At 39.3% G+C, this 20,946-nt stretch overlaps 1 protein-coding gene across 1 annotated transcript in view; it reads left to right on the top strand.

Moving 5' to 3' along the window:
* The window catches only part of BICC1 (BicC family RNA binding protein 1), a 264,925-nt gene that overhangs the window by 234,024 nt on the left and 9,955 nt on the right, over nt 1-20,946 (top strand). The window contains exons 9-18 of the mRNA XM_046654461.1: nt 1,147-1,278; nt 3,537-3,723; nt 5,577-5,738; nt 6,314-6,510; nt 6,648-6,780; nt 7,754-7,910; nt 10,010-10,172; nt 12,833-12,872; nt 13,260-13,414; nt 17,256-17,412. Coding sequence (XP_046510417.1) covers nt 1,147-1,278; nt 3,537-3,723; nt 5,577-5,738; nt 6,314-6,510; nt 6,648-6,780; nt 7,754-7,910; nt 10,010-10,172; nt 12,833-12,872; nt 13,260-13,414; nt 17,256-17,412 — 1,483 coding nt within the window. The remainder of the gene's footprint in view (nt 1-1,146; nt 1,279-3,536; nt 3,724-5,576; nt 5,739-6,313; nt 6,511-6,647; nt 6,781-7,753; nt 7,911-10,009; nt 10,173-12,832; nt 12,873-13,259; nt 13,415-17,255; nt 17,413-20,946) is intronic.

Here is a 20,946-nt window from a genome sequence, read left to right as displayed (position 1 = left end):
AACTTAACCGCTATGTCACCAGGCCGGCCCCTAGATATAATTTTTGAGTCCAGTGAAACTTTTTCAAGCGTTTTGTGCAGTTATGAATTCATATTCGTACTTTGACCATGCTTGGCAAAAATACAGGTGTGCAATGAGATTTATTATTCCACAATATTGAAAGAACTGAGGTGGGGGGATACATTTAAAAGGCTTTAACCTATAGTTTACATACTACAACCTTTTTTTTAATAGAAATGTCCTTACAAAAATCATTTTTGTCCGCAAGAGAAATGGAACATAGTAATTTCATTTTAATTCTAGTATGTTTGATGGTAACTTCTCCTGATACTTATGTACAAACCCAGCAATCCGTGGGCTAGCATGAGTATCTTGAGCATCAGAAAAAGTATGTGACATGGTTCCTATACTAAGTAGATTAAGGGCCAGGAAGAAAGCATCAGAGAAGAAAACAAGTGCTAAACTCTGCAGTGCTAAAAAGTGAGATAGTTCAAAGAAGGGACAATATAGCAGGTGACTCCAGGAAGGAGGTAAGATTTGAGCTGCCTCATAAGAGAAGTAGGACTTGGGCTGGTGAAGAAGACTTTTGATGAGTTGAGACGCCAATGTACGGAATCCATTTAACAGTCCAGAGCTAGTCTAGGCTGGAGGAAGGGGCAGATAAGTAGACATACAGACCTGTGATTGTACACGCAAAGCTGGGCCAAAACGTGGAGATCTTTAAATGCTTATGTGTGTTTAGATTTCATTCAGGGGACAATAAAAAGCCACTACTGTAAGTCTTTGAGTCAGGGCACAAGATTAATACCCTTGAGGTGGTTGAGGATCTAGTCTCTGGCATTACTAACAAAACTGAAGTCAGAGAATGGAGGAATTTTCCAAGTTAGAGAGTGGGTAAAAACTTCAGGGCCAAAAACAAAACCTTAAGATACATGTAATTTTGTCAACCAAAAACATAGTTTCTGCCCTTCAACATTATTTCCACACCAGCCCGCTAAGCTATGTGAAACTATATAATTTAGCTTTAATACTTTGGTTTACTCTTTAGATCCATAAAATATTGCGTTATTTGTGGGCATGTTAAATTATCAGATGTTTCGGTGAGTAACTTTTACCCCCTACATTTCCTCGTGTAACATTTCCTAGGGTTGTCTTCCTCTTGTGCTGATGTTTGATATGAAGGAAGAAATTGAAGTCGATCCACAGTTCATCGCGCAGTTGATGGAACAGCTCGATGTCTTCATCAGTATTAAACCAAAGCCAAAGCAACCAAGCAAGGTTAGTATATGTCACTGTATATTTATTTGGTTACTTTATATAAATATAAACTTATAACAACATTCATTATTGATCATCAGTTTATTTCCATCAATGTTGGGTTTTGGAGTCCATTTTTAGTGACTGCTGTTTTTTATAAATATATGAGAAGGAAAGAGAAAACATTTTTTTTTGTTAATTTGCAATCTGGTAACTGAAGCTTCACTAAGTTACCAGAAAGTGGATAAGGCTAAATAAACATTGTGTTTTGTGTGTCTCTGTATGTGTACATAGCCAATGCAATTCAAAAAACCTTAGTTTACTTACTATCTGTGAGCCACTGTGCTAGCGCTGGAGATTTAAGGAATAGGTGCCCATTGTCTTTAATAAATCATTTAAATAATGAAGTGTCCACAGTTCAGCTTTCTTGAAACTTCCCCTCTAAGATGTCCAAAATTTCAGTAATTACATGTACAGCCAAAATTTAATAGGATAAATCTGATGATATTAGGTGCTAGTGAGAATTTGAGGAAAGAAGAATGTTCCTCACATTAATATTGCATAAATTGGCACAACCACTTTGAAGAGCAATTTGGGACCATCTGATCACACTGAAAATACTGATGCTTCACCCCCAGCGATTCTCCTTCCACTTATACACTCTGAAGAAACCTTTGGTGCAAGAGTCAAAGGACAAGAATGGTGTTGAATACAAAAAGCCAGTTGAACCAGCCCTGATGGCCTAAAGTTTAAAGTTTGGCGTGCTCTACTTCGGTGGTCCGGGTTCAGTTCCCAGGTGCAGAACCACACCACTTACCTATCAGTAGCCTTGTGGTGGTGGCTCACATAGAAGAACTAGAAGGACTTGCAACTAGAATATACAACTATGTATTGGGGCTTTAGGGAGGGAGAAAAAAATAAAGAGAGAGAGAGGAAGATTGGCAACAGATGTTGGCTCAGGGTAAATCTTTCCCAGCCAAAAAAAAAAAAAAAAAAGCAAGTTGTCTAAGAACATGTACTAAATTATAACATTTGTGTAGATTTTTTTATTATAGTAGCTAAAACATCAAAGAGTTGTGCCTTTTTTACTTTCTGAACTGTAAATCTCACCATATATGCATAATGGTATATGTATATAATATGTATCAATTTTGCAAATATGCAAGTAATGTGGTATTCAGTGTCCACCTTAAGAAAAACAATCATGCTTTCTTCAAAAAAAATAAAGAACTTTAAAGGAAAAATAACATTGATTCTAAGTGAGCATGACATAATGAGTTTAAAGTTACAGAATAGGACTCTAGTTTTATGTATCATGAAGCTTCATGCTTGACTAATTTGAGTTGACCGGTCACTGTAGATAGTAGGACTAAAAGATAAAGACAGAAGAGATTTTTGAGGACTTGTGCATATAAAGACAAACAGGCACAAGAAGAGTTCCTGGAGTTCAGTAAGAAATGAGCAGAGGTCAGGGGCAAATAGATCATAAGTGAGAACCTGCAGCCTGCAGCATCCTAGGGCCATTTAATTATGCCTGGCTGGCCTCATGCCGACTACCGCTTTAACTGCTTTCTCAGCCACAGATTTTCTTTATTGCCCATTGGAGGCTTTCAACCTTGGGTTCACATTTTCAATTTTCTAGATGAGTCCATTGAGAAAAAAAATTTATTGTTTAGAAATTTATTTTATCATATGCTTTGCCATAGATATGTCATCACTGAGGAATAGTGGTACCTCAAATTCTATTAGTTAACTAGTAGACCATAAATGTCAACCATTAAGTGACTGTTATTATGCACTCTGTATCTGGTGACACATTTGATTTGTTTTGTAAAGATGGGATAAAGGGGGAAAAGCTTTAATGTAAAGACAAGAGGACGTAAATAAGAATGGGCTGTAGAGACGGACCTGAGTTCCAGTCCTCTCGCGCCCCTCCACAGCTGTGCTGTGACCTTGGCTAATTCCCTTATCTTTACTGAATATGAATAATAATTCCCACCCGATAAGGTTTTGGTGGGCATTAGAATATATGTGCAGCTTCCATCACAGTGCCTGGAACACAGGACACACCCAATAAATAGTAACCAACATTTTAGGGTTTTATCAAAAGGGGTAAACTTAAGAATTAAATGGTTAGAATTTGCAGTTGATTTTAAAGCAACATTGATATATTCGCTGAGTGGAATTCTTGTTACCATATTCATTTCTCACCTACCTCCCCAATTCATTGTAGACTACTTGCATGTCACTTTTTTCTTTCCCATTGTGTGTTTTCATAGTCTGTGATTGTGAAAAGTGTGGAGCGAAATGCCTTAAATATGTATGAAGCAAGGAAATGTCTCCTCGGACTTGAAAGCAGCGGGGTTACCATGGCAACCAGTCCATCCCCAGCATCGTGCCCTGCTGGCCTGGCATGTCCCAGCCTGGATATCTTAGCTTCAGCAGGCCTCGGACTCACTGGACTAGGTATAAAATGTATTATTATAGCGTCTCAGTCACTGGGGGAATGCTTATCCAGTTCCCTTTCTTTTTACCCTTTGAGGCTACGTTTTAAAGGCTGATTTTTTTCCTCTTCAGGCCCTAAGATCAGGTGAAAAGCAACAAAACTCAAATCAATCCATTTTGGGTTTTTTGTTAGAGTCTGTGGATTTCTGTTACCCAGGTTCTTCTTATTTTGGCATAAATAATCAAGGTCTGACTGTTTTATTTTCAGTGGCTGTATTTGTTCTTCTAAATTAAGAATGTGATTGAGAGTGAAGTGAGCAGGCTGACTGTAATTTATGTGTTTGTTCTCTCTTGCATTTGCAATATTGCCATCAGTCTCTAGAGATAAAGATTATCCAGTATGTTTTTCAAAAGTAATTGCAAATCTGTATTAGGGGAGGGGAGAGGACGGGGGGAAGTGAAAGCAAGCAGATCCCCGACTCCTGGCAGATAGGTCTGCCTCACCCAGACATAAAGGAAGTCTCTGTGGCCTGCAGCCACCAAGGGGAGCAAATGGACCTGTATTTATATCTAAGACAATGAACAGAAAGAGGAAAGAACAACATCCCCTCAGTGCTTCAGTTCTTTAAGAAGGTAGGGTAGCCACGTAACAGTCACAGTGATGGGTATCACCTCATTTACGGATTCGCATTTTACAGGCTGAAGTTCATTGTATACAGCAGTTATGCCAGGTTCACTACTTTCATGCACATTTTTCAGTAGCCTTTATACGAAAAGTTAATACAATCACCCTAGCCAACATCCTTCCTCATTCAGTGTTGATTTGAGACAGAAAAAATACTCTCAGCAGTCTTTGATTTTTTTTTCTAATAGCTATTCTTGCTTTTAAAAAATATAATATGGTTATAATATGGTTAAGATTTCAAGTAGCCCTGCCTAGACACCATTACAGGAAAGACGGAGTTTTTCCTCCTTGGCCCCCAATCTCCCAAAGTTGTCCCTTCTGCTGGAAAGCTGAACAGTCATATAGTACAGCAATGCATGTGAGTCTGGAAATGCCAGTCAAGTAACTTAGCAGGAACTGAGTTCTTCCTGCACTAGAGAGAAAAAAGTGAGCAAAGATTCAGAGTTACTCAATTTTTAAAATATTTTTATGACTATACCCATCGTGTAACACTTAATGCTCTAAACATTCCTGGAAACTTGTATACAAATCCACATTTTACTTCAGAGCATATTTTCAATGCCCAAAGGGAAAGTTCATTACTTAAATCAAACATTGAATCTTTAAAACATGCAAAAAAGCAAAAAGATTTTTTTCCAAGAAAAATTTTCATGTGCATTGAGATGGAGCACAGAGAAGTCACGTGTGTGTTTTGACATCCGCATGAAAACTGTTGCAGGCAGCTCAGCCTATCTGTGAGTGGGCCAAACGGAGCCACACAATGGCAGGAAAGCATTCCCATATTCACTGCTAATTGTACGTGGTTTGAAAAGAATTTGTTTGGAAGCAGATGACAAGTGAGTTATGCAGAGAAATAAAAGTGGGTTTCCACTTGAGCAGAATTTTGTTCATCCTGGCTAGTTGAAATGCATGCAGAGCAGCTGGCAGTGCTCAGTGACCCTGACTGCTGTCCTGCTTTGGGCACACGTATCTTCCATTTTCTGATCAGCATCTGCTTGTGGATAAGCTGGATCCTGTGTTGGAATTGTATCATGCAATATTTCATGTGAATATTTGAAAGAAGGTAATCTGTCACTCATATTTTTTATTGTGAAGCTATCAAATGTGTGTTCCAAATGGCAATATTGGTGCCATTTGTATTTTAAAATTGTGAATTTATGCGTATTGACTTTACATTCATTTATTACAGGTCTTTTGGGGCCCACCACCTTATCTCTCAACACTTCAACAACCCCAAACTCACTCTTGAATGCTCTAAATAGCTCGGTCAGTCCTTTGCAAAGCCCAAGTTCTGGCACCCCCAGCCCCACATTGTGGGCACCCCCACTTGCCAATACTTCAAGTGCCACAGGTCAGTATCATTTAAGTACAATCATCGGCATGTATTCTTAGGTATTATTAGTTTTTAAAGAAAATTTATTAGTGGTTCCATTTCCTTAGGGAAAAATTATGGTTCAAAGCATACTGCAGCCAAACAGAAATTCCCTAATGCGTAAGTTAATTAAAATGACGCAAAAAAAAGCAGTGAGTTTTCCATTAAAGGAAAATACAATCTTCAAACTTGAAAAGCAGATCAGGAAAAAGAGCATGATGTGCAGGGGGCAGTGGCAAGGGCACATGAAGGTCATGTGGGTTCCAGTTGGGCAAATCTGCTGGGTAGTCAGGTGAAATCTAGATAGATTCCTCATCCGTACGGTGAAGAGCTTGGATTAAATATTCTCTAAAGTGTTTTTCCAGTTTAACATTCTTTTGTGTTTTTATAGTAATGTTAGTACTGTTTACAGAGAGGTATCAGAATTGAATCCTCTTCTGAATTTGCAGCAACAAAAATGACACTTTTTGCTTTTACTGAAAATAATAGAATAATGCTTGTTGGTTCTGAGTTTTTTCCTGTCTAACATCTGTCTTCATGAAATATTGTTATAGGTTTTTCTGCTATACCACACCTTATGATTCCATCTACTGCTCAAGCTACATTAACCAATATTTTGTTGTCTGGAGTGCCCACTTATGGGCACACAGCTCCATCTCCCCCTCCTGGCTTGACTCCTGTTGATGTCCATATCAACAGTATGCAGACAGAAGGCAAAAAAATCTCTGCTGCTTTAAATGGACACACACAGGTAATAGCCTTCAGCTAGAGTAGTGTGATTTCTGCTGTTTGTCAAGACAAGCCGCTGGTCATGCGTTTAAACTTTCACTTGAAGTGAATTTCAGAATTGTGACCAGATCTCTATGTTATCTTCTATTATTATTTCAGTCTCCGAATATAAAATATGGTGCAATATCCACTTCGTCACTTGGAGAAAAAGTGCTGAGTGCGAATCATGGTGATCCATCCAGACAGACAACGGGCTCTGAGCAGGCATCTCCGAAACCCAGCCCTGCGGAAGGTATCTCTCCTTCTGCCCTTCAACCTGCTCTGGGACGTCGATAGAGGGGGTTGTAGAAAGCCTGTGCGGGGATTTCAAGTTGGTTTTGTTAAACAGTTATGACTCATCCTGCCTCAAGTTTGCAGAAAGACAGCATCTTGAACTGACTTCCAGAGAACATGGTGAAAGATAAACTGAAGCACCCTTTCCACAGAAAGAACCACTTTCCCATGACATCGGAACTTCCTAACTTAAAGTGAATGTAATTGTGTAGCAGGAAAGCATCAATTTACTGAATGTATACCTATAACTTTTTCCCAAGTGGAGTATTTCTTTTATAACTCTTTCACCTCTAACAGTCTTTTAAAAATATGAGGAAGGGCTGGCCATGTGGCCGAGTGGTTGGGTTCACACACTCTGCTTCGGCAGCCTGGGGTTTTGCTGGTTCAGATCCTGGGCGCGGACATGGCACTGCTCATCAGGTCATGCTGAGGCAGCATCCCACATGCCACACCTGGAAGGACCCACAACTAAAAATATACAACTATGTCCCAAGGGACTTTGGGGAGAAAAAGGAAAAATAAAATCTTTAAAAAAAAAAAAAATATGAGGGAGGCCAGCCCCAGTGGCCTAGTAGTTAAGTTTGGAGTATTCCGCTTTGGCGGCCTGAGTTTGGTTCCAGGGCACAGACCTACACCACTCATCTGTCAGTGACCATGTTGTGGCGGTGGCTCACATACAAAAAGGAAGATTAGCAGCAGATGTTAGCTCAGGGCAAATCTTCCTCAGCAGGGGAAGAAAAAAAATGAACATCTTCTCTTCAAATTTCATCTTGAGTTTTTGAGACACTTTTAATTTCAAGTGTCTTCTTTGCAGCTGAAAGCCATTATGCCTGCGTCTCCCTGGGCTTTGATTCTGGTTCATTTCCATTGCAGGTGGTTATTGATGGTAAGGTGATGTTTGGATTTTCACTTTTTTCTCTCTACCCCTGCAGGTTGTAATGATGCTTTCGTTGAAGTAGGCATGCCTCGAAGTCCTTCCCATTCTGGGAATGCTGGTGACTTGAAACAGATGATGGGTCCCTCCAAAGTTCCTTGTGCCAAAAGGCAGACGGTAGAACTATTGCAGGGCACGAAAAACTCACACTTACAGTATGTATTTTAATCTTTGAAAGCCCTTGATCCTTTGAAAGAAAGTATATAACAGGCTAGATTTGTTTGAAGCTCAGTAGTTAATGCTCTTTGGTTCAAGTGAGTTTAATATTATGCTTGAGTTTTTTCATGTCTCTTTATAATTACCTTTTCTTTTTCCTTCTAAAAATTTTACTAAGGAATACTATCTGTAATTTTCACCCTTATAGCTTCTCTATAGTCCCTCCCCCCTTTAGCTGGTTGGCTTTATATCTGGGCCCTCTAGACCATTTATAGTGCTCTGAAGCTTTAACATTCTCTCTGCTCTCCAGTAATCAGCAGGGCAATTTTTACTCTCTGATTTTTGCTGTTAGAAATTTTCCAGCTGTAAATTCTTCTTCATTTGGCTTTGAATTTCTGACTTAAACTATGACTCCCTTCTCTCACATAGCTAATTGCTAACTTTGGTAGTAAATACTTGACAGTATCATGATTTTGTTACAAACCACGTATAAATACATATGTTGTATTTAATATAACTCTCCCTTACCATAGCACAGTTATAAATGTATGATCCTTACTCTATTTTCTTTTTCTATTTATTTTTTTAAATAGGCAGTCTATTTACATGCTTTAAAAAAGCAAAACAATGGAATGCTTCCAAATTGAAGGTTTTGCTCCCATCCACCCAATTTTCTCTACTGTCTTATTAGTTTTCTTGTTGCATCCTTACAGAGTAGTGTGTCTTTAGGCAAATATAGCTTAAATATTCTTATTTCTTCTTTTTCTTACCAAAATCATTTTTGCTTTTATAAACTCTTTGGTCCATGAATTATGTTCCCATTTAGTCCACATGTGCTTTACCTGTGTTTTTCTTTACATGGTACTAATACCCAAAATTAACATTCCTTGGTATAGGTCAGAGAAATGATTTTGCTTTCTTCTCTGTATTTAAGCATTTTAAATATATACCTATTCCTTTCATCATTAAGTGTTTTCTGATCCTACCATCATCTCTCATCTGAATTAAGCTGCAACCTCCAGAAGGGTCTCCCTGCGTCCAGTCTCTCTCATCAGCTCCGTCAGTCCTTTATTTTGTTCCAGTAATTTTTTGAAAGCATAAGTCTGATGTTGTCACGCTCTAGCTGTAAAACCGCCAATGATCCGCATTGCATGCTCCCTTTCTTTTGCTTATGCTGTTCCCTCGAGTTGCTGTTCTCCTGGCCTTCTGCACTGGTGAACCTGCAGATGACCTCTCCTTCATTCCTGTTCAGATGTCCTCTGTGAAGTCTCTGTCAGCTTTTGTCAAGAAACACAGTTCATTGCTCTTCCTTTTGTATTCCGGTAGCCTTTTCTAAGTTCCTCTGAATTCCCCTGGCACAGCCGAATAGTGAATGATAAAAGAAACAATGAATGAGCAGATCAGCTCTTTGACTAATACTTTCTTGAATTCTCTTCCACTTAGTTTAACGTGCAGTTGAATTTGAAGTTGAGGTGCATGTATAGAGCATTATCAATTCTTGTGATTCAGATAATTGTTCCCCATTTTAAGAAACACTTGCATGCTCTTCCCATGCACACTGAACAAGTGTTGGAGAATATTTTTTATTTATCTGCTACCTTTGTCAAAGCAGATCTGTTAGCAATATCACATACATTTCACACACATGAACTGGATCATCTGCGTGCCTTCAGATTGACTCAGTGTCTGTTTAGACTGTGTATGCATGGGTCTTTGATAACTCTTTGATGGATGCAAATTAGAAATCTTGTCCGTATGTCAGTTCCATAGGTACCATATACAATATATGCTATAGATAACATTTGTGAATAAATGTCATGAAATAGTTTCAGCTCCAGCTCGAGAGTCAGAATGCCTGGGTTCAAATTCCAGCCCTATCATTTACCAGAGGTGTGACCTTGGACAAGGTACTTCCCTGTTCTGTAAAATGGGGATGATAATACTACCTATCTCACAGCGGTCTTTTGGGCATTAAATGAGATAATATATGTTAAGTAGTTGACAAAGGTCAACATACGTAGTAAGTGTGCCACAGAGGAAGCATTCAGTTCGTTTGTATGTAAGAGTGGAAGGTTAAATTCGAAACTCTGTTTCACAGCAGCACTGACAGGTTGCTCTCAGATCCTGAACTGAGCACTACAGAAAGTCCTTTGGCTGACAAGAAGGCTCCGGGGAGCGAGCGAGCTGCTGAGAGGGCTGCAGCCGCCCAGCAAAACTCTGAAAGAGCCCGCCTCGCCTCACGGCCATATGTCAACATGCAGGTAAAGAAAAAAACTGGGAAAATCATCCAAATGTAGGGGCCTTGCTTTAGGGAATGGGGGATTCAGTGAGTGTTAGCAGTAGAGCAGAAATTAGGTTTCCCTTCCATACTCCAGTCAAAATTTAATTTAAATATATATGCAGTAGTTAGGAATTGGTTTTGCTATAAACATTAAAAATGAAATGCAGGATTTAGCTTAAGTGAGAATTCTTTATAATATTAAAAATGACATAAAACAGTTTGTGTCACTATGTTTTATGCAAATGACATTATTCATCTGCTTAAAAAAACTTTAGATAAATGTGAGAGCTGTTATTTCTAAGTATTACTGCTTCATGACATAGTCTTGGATAAATAGATGTAATATCCTTCTATCTATGAAATGGAAATGATAAATTTTGTTTGGTGTCATTTAGACAGTTATGAAAATAATGTGAAGTTCTAGTTTTTTGAAAATAGATAATAAATATTATTGATGATTGTGTTGGTTCACAGATTTTTATGATTATTTTAAACAATTTCCTCAGCAGGGATTTTCTGTGTATCCATTTTCAAAGTATGAGGCTAATTACTCAAAATACACTATTGACCATGAAATTCACAAATCTGATTTCCATATAGATCACGATATGAAAGATAAGGGTTTTATACTTTGTGCTTTTAGAGATTCCTACAAACATTTGATTGCAGTATCAGAATTACTGGGTAGACTTTCCTACTTTATAGTAAGAGATTTATACCCCTCCCCCCACCTCCAAAACAAGGGGAAAATTTTTCCGCAAAATCCTAGAAACAAAGAAGCTGACACAGATATGTCAGAGAAATTAATTTGTGGGACTAAATTATACTTCTGTAATTCCGGTGAAGACTACCATTCAATCCTTCTTGTCTATTTTTTTAATCCTTTGCATTTGAACATTTTCATGAGTTTTTAGATGAAATTGCAAAAGCCAGGACTTTATTAAGTCAAAGGAAAAAAAAAAAAGACATTTGTTACATTTTCTCTGGTGGATTTATTTTCAGGTAATACAAATTACAATTCTCTTGTCTAAGAAGTATCGAGTTCTCTTTATGATCCCTTTATGGTTTTCATCCATCTTGTGATTCTTGTCTTTTCCGTCAGGTTTATAGCTTCAGTGAACCATTTTCACGTTCCTTTCTTTTAGAATGGATAAGAATGTTCTTGGTGATACAGTTTTAACTTACATAGAAGTATTTATGCCATTAGTGAAGAGCTGACTCTTAAAATCACTGGGAAATCAATAATAATAGTCACTGAGCATTGACAGGGGGAAAGATTGAAGACCTCCCTGATTCCTAAAACTGATCTCTGTCTCCTAACGGTCCCTGGAGGGCTGTGTCTCTAGCTCTCTTTTCCCACATATCTCACTTCCTTACCTATTTTCTGGTTATTTCTTTTGTCCATCCCTGTTAAGACTCTGTGCTTTGAGTCTGTAGATTATTTTTGATTCGTTGTTGTATTCTTCCACAAAGTGCAGCACAGTCTCTTTAACCAGAAGGCACTCAATAAATATTTATTAACAAGTGAATTTAGGATCTCCCCACACCTTGTCCTTAGACATTGATCATTAAAAGTTGATTTAAATTCCCAATCCCATTTTGGACATAGGATTTCAAAAATATCATCAAACTGTGTTATCTAAATATCTCGCTCTCCTGATTTACTGCCATGTTCTTAGGGTTAATCACACACCTTGGTTGTCTGGGTCAGCTCGTTTACTTTTATTATCCTGGCCTAATTATTATTTGCAGCACATTTCACTCTCAGAAGTATCCTGTTTCAGACCATGTATTATATGGGCATCCTATATATGACGGTATGGTCCTCCTGGGAGAAGGGTCCAAGAGCTCTTGCCAGTTGGCTCTTGACCCTCCCGGTAGGCCTTTGAGAAGTTCTTAAATCAAGTCTCAGCTAGTCCCTAAATTGGGGAGTTGAGAACACTGAGTTAGCATTTTAGATGTAGCTGTGTCTGGACTACTTTCTTCAAAACGACATACCTTGGTCCCTTTGTAGACCTACTGTCATAGTCACTTATTCAATGTGAATGGAAAGAATGAATAGTGCCTTTCTAGTCCTGTGCAATAGAAGGGAACTAGGTTTAATTTTATTGTATTGCTTAATGCCCTTATAGATTAAAGCTAGACACACGCCATTTATCTCATGTCAAAAGCAAAGACTATGCCAGTTAGGCTAAATAATTTCTTAAGATGTCTTGACAGCATACTACTTCAGGCCATGCTTTAGCTAAATGAAGAGGGAATTTTGAGAAACAAAAGAGGCCAGTAGATCGACTGAAAGCATTTTGGTAATGCATTATTTTTAAACTTAATGATTATTAGGTTATTCATTATACTTTAGCATATATTGATCCTAGTGTGTTAAATATTCATAGTAAATAGGAATATTTTTCCTTTTAAAGGAAAATTTCTAACTCTTGTCACTGTCATGACTTAAAGTCAGAACTAGTAATTTATTATTCTAATTATTAGTTTTGAAAACATATATAAATTTATCAGATTTGCAGTGGATTATTATCAAGATTCATGGGCTATCGTCAGAACCTTTCGTCTCTAATCCTGGAATATTGGTATGACATTTGGATAGACTGGCAATAAGGGTATTTTCTCTTTTATTTTCAGGCATTTGACTATGAACAAAAGAAGCTGTTAGCAACCAAAGGTATGTGATAAATTAATGATCTGTACTTTGATTATTTTTTTTCAGTAGACTTATAAAAGGTTTTCTAGTATTCATGTTGAATTGAGAAACTGCCCTTTATAAAAACAAACCCAGAATGTTTAGATTCAAGTTGCACAAATTTTGTTGATGTTGAATGTATTTTGTTAAGTAGGTTAGCGTTAGATCAATTAAGAAATAATGTAGCATTTTTTTAATTTACCATTACTTTGTATAAAATGGTTTATGAAGATATTTTATGGCATTTTGTGTTAAGAAACAATATTCAATGATAATTTCTTTACATATATCAAAGAAACAACACTCATCAATCTTTTAAGAATTACATTAAAAATACCAAGCATTTGTTTTATGTTCTGTTTTCCAAAGCTATGTTAAAGAAACCAGTGGTGACGGAGGTCAGAACACCCACGAATACCTGGAGTGGCCTTGGGTTTTCTAAATCCATGCCAGCTGAAACTATCAAGGAGCTGAGAAGAGCCAATCATGTGTCCTATAAGCCCACAATGACAACCACTTTCGAGGTTTGTGGACTCACGCCCTACCCATTCTTCCTGTCTGTTCTTGAAGCAAAAGAGAACAATCATCTCCCCCCTCCCAGTCTTTATTTACATAAGGAAAAATCATTAAGGGTGATTTGTTTTAATTTCTCTTCCTGTAAACATATTGCTATAAAATTGATGCACTCTAATATATTATGGTCTTTTATGTATCTTCTCTCAAAGTTGTTGATCAGCTGTTAAGGAGATGTAAATTTGGATAAATATGTTTTTAAGGGGAGAGTGTCATAAATTATAGAGCAGGGCTGAGATTAGGCAAAGGGCAGATGTAATATTCCATAAAAATGTATACAGAATCCCTTTATCCAAGGGTATCACCAGCAAGCCCACGAAAGGGGGAAAAGGCAAATATTCCACAAAAACAAGTTTTCAGATAGGAGTTAAAAATTCACTGTGTTCAGATGTGCCAGGAACACAGCAGGAAGTATCACAAACAAGAGCTCCAAAATTTTATGTTTCCCAGATGTTGGCTGTACTGCTCAGGGTGAGACTGGGAAGCTGGCATCCTCGCCACGTGGGGAAGGGATCCAGAGTTCCATACTTCTCAGCCAGGCTACACGCGACTCACTAAGCAAGGCCTTTTCAATTTGAGAGTATCCAATTTTGGCTAGAAGCCTTTTGTAAGTGGGGATGGAGTTCGAAAGAGCACATGCACGCACACACACTGGGGAGACTATGCAAACGTGGATGAAAACAATTAATCCAAGAATCACATTCTCAACCAGAACACTGTGGGCTGAAAGACAAATATTGGCTAACGGTTTCATAATCGTTAGTCTAAGAACTAGCATTTGGAGACTGACCTTTTCTCTACCCATTTTCTTTTCTTCTTTCTCTCTTTTTTTTTTTTTTGCTGAGGAAGATTAGCCCCAAGCTAACATCTGTTGCCAATCTTCCTCTTTTTTTGCTTCAAGAAGATTAGCCCAGAGCTAACATCTGTGCCAATCTTCCTCCACTTTATGTGTGAGTCGCTGCCACAGCATGGCTGACAAATGGTGTAGGTCCCCGCCTGGGATCCAAACTCGCAAGCCCGGGCCTCTGAAGTGGAGTGTGCTGAATTTGACCACCACGCCATGGGGCCAGCCTCCCATTTTCTTTGTAATAAATTAGACTGTTGATCAGGTAGGGAGTGGGAACCAAAAGCAAACAAGTGATTTTTTTTCTTTGTCTCTGAGTTAAGTGAAAAAGAAAATACTATTGACATACTGAAAAGAACAATCTCCTGTGAATTTCATTGTCAGACTTACAGTAGCAACCTGGCAGGCTGTATTTAAAGACTGAATTTACTGTCAGCAGCTAGAATGTAGGACCCATTATGAAAAATTTTGAGGCTCTGAGAGGTACACTCCTCTTTCTTCCATTATAGCGCTGAGAGAAAATAAACATTTTTTGTTGGCAGAGACCTTAAAACCACAGTGCTAATTCTTAGGCTTTCAACTGGTGCACCTGTGGTCGTCCATTTCACTTGCCCTCGCCTTTGGCAGAGTGGAGTGTTAGGTGGTTGAATGTGTTTTTGTAGTTTCTGAGATGAAATATTTCACTCTCGAAATGCTAATTTAGTTCTCTTCTCAAAGACCAACAGTATGACAGGTAGCAATGATGATCATTCTAATAATGCAGTGGGCAAGTGCAGGGGCAGTGGGGTCTGACAACCACCACTGACAAATGTACAGCTTTGACGAGTGACTTACTGCTCTGAGCCTGTTTTCCCATTTGAGTTGTTTTGAGGGTGACATGGGAGAGGGCATCCAGTGCGTAGCATGGTGAGCAGTACATTCTCAGTAATATTTAGCAGTTATTATTATTTCTTCTGTACAACTTTGCCCTGAAGCAAACCAAGAGCCTGTTGACAGATGAAATTGTGTATGTGAATGCTTATTGCTAGAAGTATTTGTGCACAAGGTATTTCTGCATTAGGTAGTAAAAGGTCTTGATAGATATCAAACAGAGGCTGCTTTAGATTAGGTGGTCATAGCAGACCTTATGAGCAGATGGCATTCGAGCTCAGACCTAGATAACAAGAAGGGCCAGCCTTGTGAAGGTCTAGGGAAAGAGGATTAGGTCAAGGACGCTCGCGTAATCATCTGAAGTCAGATCCAGCTGGTTAAGTTCACGGAGGAGAAGGTGGGTAGGGTGGTTGAGTGTTGAAAATAAGGTTGGAGAGGTAGGCTGAGGCTCAGTTATGGAGTGCCTCAGCCGTGGTGAAGTACTGGAAAAGCATTATAGATCTTTACACAGAGGCATGATTTGTTCTAATTTGCATTTAAAAAAATCAACCGAGTTGCTTTATGGAAAAAGGATTATTGGGTGGGAGGCAAGTATAGAATCACCATGTCCATTAAGGAGGTTATTGGTGACAGTTGTGGAGACGGAGAGATGTAGGAAGATTCGGGGTATGTTTAGAGATGATCTTGCTACATCTTGCTGATAGATTGGATGTGGGGAAGGAAGGAGGCATGAGATGACTCTTAGAAGTTTGGCTCAAGCACCGAGGTGAATGGTGGAGTCACTTACTGAGATGCAGGGCTTCTGGGGAAGGACTTGGTTTGGAGGTAGCTGGTAGGGACAGGTAGTCGACACATCAGCTTTCAAGCGCTCTAAGTTTAAAATGCCTGAGACAGTAAAATGGACGTGTCAGGTTGGCAACTCTGTGATTCTAAATTTCAACAAAGAAGTCAAATCTGGAGGTAAAAGTTTGGGAGTCATGGGTGTCGTTAAGCCTTAAAAGAGGTTGAGATTACTTAACAAGAAAGTGTATAGAGAGATGAGAAGGAATGCAAGGACCAAGCTCCAGAGTAATCTGACATTTGGAGTGGAAAAGGGTAGGGAGATCCTACAAGGCTACAGTGAGGTCGGTGGAAAACCTGGCGAGTGTGGGGTCATGATGCCTTGAAGAAGGAAGCAAGAAAGGGGGCGTGGTCAGGTGCGGTTATGTGGCTGCCAGATTGAACTGAGTTTATCGAGGTGAATCTTAAAGGAAACTCTTGGAATTACCCAATGAACATAAAACGTTGAAAATCAGAGACTCTTAACTTTAGATATAGTAGAAAGTAGGGTTTCTGTAATATAAATAAGTGAAATTCATAAATAAATGATAAATTCATAAATAAATAATATAAATAAATTTCTGTAATATAAATAAATAAATGAAGAAAGGAATGAATAAATGCAATTTCAGTGCAAACTTTGAGATCTTCTAAATTTTTATTTTTATTTGGAGGAATTAAAAAGGTAAATTTTTCCAGGTACTTAGAATTTATTGGAGAGATCCTGTGCTTGTTTGGATGAAGGTAACACAAGAGAAATGCCAGCTCTCGCTCCACCCTCGGACTCTGAGCCTGGGAGCTCGATTCCTGTGGAAGCATTGGGTGTAGCTGCACCTCTTGCCCATTTGTCGTTCTTGTGTGATACAAGGCAGAGAATCTCTGCCATCCCAGATGGAAGATTTGCTTTATGGTTCCTGAAAATAGGGAGGAATCTCAGGATCCACTCCTCCAGATCTTAGAGGAGTGAGTCTTTATACTGAGGCCTCTCAGCACTCTGCTGGGCACCCTCATAATCCACTCCCTCGTGGTGAAGCAAGAAACCTCACTGTGTATCTCAGCAAGTGTCCTTGGTGGCTGGAGGACAAAGGCTATAGATAGGCAGCACAGCCTCTTCTGGAGAATCAGCATTTGTGGGTAACTGTAGTGTTAGCCATGGAAGTAAATGGCAGTGCTTTAATGTGGATTCTTTTCTCCTCCCACCACAGGAAAGAAACCCATGTTATTAAACATTTCCTTATCTGGTTTTTGATTGTTTACAGGGCTCATCAATGTCCCTCTCGAGGTCCAACAGTCGTGAGCACTTGGGAAGTGGAAGCGAATCTGATAACTGGAGAGACCGAAATGGAATAGGACCTGCAAGTCATAGTGAATTTGCAGCTTCTATTGGCAGCCCCAAGCGTAAACAAAACAAATCAAGTGAGCTTTGACTTTCAGTTATACTTTTAGATGTAATCAGATTAGAATTTGTTTATTTGGTTTAGGGTGATGTTTAAGTATAAACTCTGGACTCCATGCCTTTAAGTGTGTGGCATACCTCACATGCCACGTAGCAGGCCACATAGTTCTCTGCTCTCACTGCATTTTTTGTATGTGCTTTCACTCTAGCACTTGTCTTACAGAAGTGTAAGTACATGTTTACATATCTGTCTCTTCCTGTAGAATTTGAGCTCCATAAGCCAGGGACCATATTTAGTCATTCAACAAACCTTTATGAAGTGCCCCTGTGCCAGGCATTCTGTTAGGCTGTGCCTAATTTGTTCATTCTTCCCACATGTCTAACACTGTCTGACACCTAGTAGGCGCTCATTAAATGTCTGTTGAATGAAGGTGTGAATGAGTCGTGCACACACCAACCTGCAGATGAGGAAGAAAAGACAGGGGTGTGAAGGAGGTGAGGAGAATGTGATCAAATTAGCATCTTGGACTATAGAAGAAAGTCTGCCCAGTGGGTCACTACAAAAGGTGAAGAACAGATTTTGATTTTTTAAATTGACAAGATGTAGCTGAATTGATGTAAACAGGGAAAAAACTTTGTACAAATATGGTTAAGACTCAGTGTTTTGTCTATAACAGCACCCACCCATCTTGTCTGTATAAACACGTATATAGACAAGAATTGATATAGTAATCACAAGATATGCCCCAATGCCTTTTTTTCAGGATCTTTGACAAATCTGGAATCCTGAAACACATAACTTGGAGTATTTGAAGAATATTTGAAGAAAGGCAATCTAAATGAGTGTGGTAGACACTCAGTAATAGCCAGTTGTTACCATCAATCAAGTTGGTCATGTTGTCAAGTCTTAGATTTGCAAAGGCCAGTCATGGTGCCAGCCAAGTCTAAATAAGAAAGCACAGGCGGGGGCTGGCCCCGTGGCTGAGTGGTTAAGTTCGCACGCTCCGCTGCAGGCGGCCCAGTGTTTCGTCGGTTCGAATCCTGGGCGCAGACATGGCACTGCTCATCAAACCAGGCTGAGGTGGCATCCCGCATGCCACAACTAGAATGACCCACAACTAAGAATATACAACTATGTACTGGGGGGCTTTGGGGAGAAAAAGCGAAAAATAAAATCTTAAAAAAAAAAAAAGAAGAAAGCATAGGCAGCTCTTTCATTCCCAAGTGTACTGTCATTGGTAGCCTGGAGACATCCTGTTAGTTACAGGCTAGATGCTCCACCACTGACGGCAGGATAGAGCTGAGGGGTGGGCTGGGGCCAGGTGAGGTCTATGGAGAGAAATGATCTCCATTTTATATCCCAATATAAATTAGTTTTCCTGTCTTTATCCCCTTTCCCTTAACACTGGATAATTAAAATTGACTGTGCACATAGCTGTATTGAAGTGCAGGATTAGGGTTAAGATAGGGGATTCATTAATAAAAAGAAATGATTAAAGAAAGCAAAGTTACTTGGCTTTTGTCAGATGTTTTAAGAGCATAGGGAGTTTAAAAGAGAATATAGAAACTATAAGTAGTTAGGATAAGAAGAAATGTAAAGAAGATTATGTGCCATAATAAATATTTTTCACTAAGAATATTTTATTTTAAAACATCTGTTTTTTTCAAATTTTATTAGTGTATTTGCTTAACTCAACATATGTAAAATATTATCATTTAAATATTTAATCAATGTAAAGACATTTTTATGAGATATTTTATATTCTTTTTTGATAGTAAGGCTTTAAAATCTGGTGTGTATTTCACACTTATAGGACATTTTAGTTCCCACTAGCCACATTTCAGGTGCTCAAAAGCCGCTGTATTGAGCAGCACAGTTTTAGATAATTTTTCTTGACCCCTCTGTTAAGGTCACCAATGTCTAGGTTTCTCCGGGCATCGCTGTTTACACCAATTGTTCCACTGTAATTCTTAGTAACTCCCTCTTTTATTCTTAAAGAAAGTAAATTTATCATTTGGACAGTAAATTATATGGTGAGCCTACCAGTGACCTCCGTGTTGTCAAGTCCAGTGGTCACTCCAGTGTGCTCATACTCTGCTTTGTGTCACCCTGGACCCAGTACCTCACTGGTTACCCCTCTTCACTCTTTTTGATGATTTTAGGGTCTTACCTTCAAATGGTGGAGTGTTCCAGAGTTCAGGGGGTTAGGGCTTCGTCCTGGGTCCTTTTCTCTATATATTCTTTCTACAAGTGTTAAAACATCTGTTTTTAAGAGAAAGAGAAACCTTATCAAAAAATTCCTTCCACTTGAGATATATAAAGGACTTCTCAATTGGTGGATGAAAACAACCAGAGAAAGTCATTAGTGGCGCTCAAAACAAGGCAGAACAACATTCTTAGATTTGGCAAATGCATTGATCCCAGAGGAGATGAGATGGGTCTGAGCGGCCAGGTGAGTGTCCTCCTCCCTCATCTCTCTGGGAATTCCTCCCGAAGTACCTCGTTGGTATAAGAGGATAGAATTTCCTTGTAGACTAGAGCCAGTAGTTGGTCAAGGAGGTAGGAATGGCTGCACAGCTCTGCTAGAATCTCCAAAGCAGCTCTTGAAGCATGTTTGAGTATTTGGCAAGTGCTTGGCATGACTCACTAGTCCATCACCCAGCCGTGCGTGTCGCTGGGTCTGAGACCCACAGACAATATGTAGAAAGCTTTGCCCACCAAATCAGTCACAGAACCAAGGCAAAACTGGGCATTGCTGTCTTAGATTTTCCCCAACAGACAGATTCATAAATGAAATCCAGGAACTCCAGCATCATTCTTATCACTTCATATGTTTCTCTTTATTTTGGAAGTGCTCTGTTTTGTGAACTCACTGCCCAATCATATTTTTGTAGGGGATGAGATTTATATGCCATAATATCATAGAATTCCTTTGACTGCAGGAAAGCTCAAGTGTGGATGCAGAGGGCCATCCTGCCATCCGAAAGAGCCCGGACTTACAGTAACTTTCTATACCTTTTTTAAATTTTTTTGAGGAAGATTAGCCCTGAGCTAACTACTGCCAATCCTCCTCTTTTTGCTGAGGAAGACTGGCCCTGAGCTAAGACCCATGCCCATCTTCCTCTACTTTATATGTGGGACGCCTACTACAGATTGGCTTTTGCCAAGCGGTGCCGTGTCCGCACCCAGGATCCGAACCGGCGAACCCCGGGCTGCCAAGAAGTGGAACATGTGAACTTAACCACGGCGCCACCAGGCCAGCCCCTCCGTCCCTTTATTGTGTGCCAGGGTTCTTGCTTCCACTTCCTCATTGAATTCATATCTAATCAATTATAAAGAGGAAATGTTTCTGAGTGCTCAGGCAGGTCACAATGAATGGTTACTCACTGTGGAGGCACTGTTGCTGGATTGCTGCCTCCCACATGTAACCTTTTAGAAATGGCAGCAGCCTCCCTGAAAGCAGTGACGAGCATCTCCTTAATGAAAAGCCGATGTTTCAAGAAAGAACTGTGTAATTCTGCAGCTTCTACTCTGTTCAGCCCCACAGTGAATC

This window comes from Equus quagga, chromosome 2 (genome assembly GCF_021613505.1).
Source record: "Equus quagga isolate Etosha38 chromosome 2, UCLA_HA_Equagga_1.0, whole genome shotgun sequence".
In the NCBI taxonomy this organism is placed as follows: domain Eukaryota; kingdom Metazoa; phylum Chordata; class Mammalia; order Perissodactyla; family Equidae; genus Equus; species Equus quagga.
Note: the sequence above shows the minus strand (reverse complement) of the source record. Positions and strands in the feature narration are given on the sequence as shown.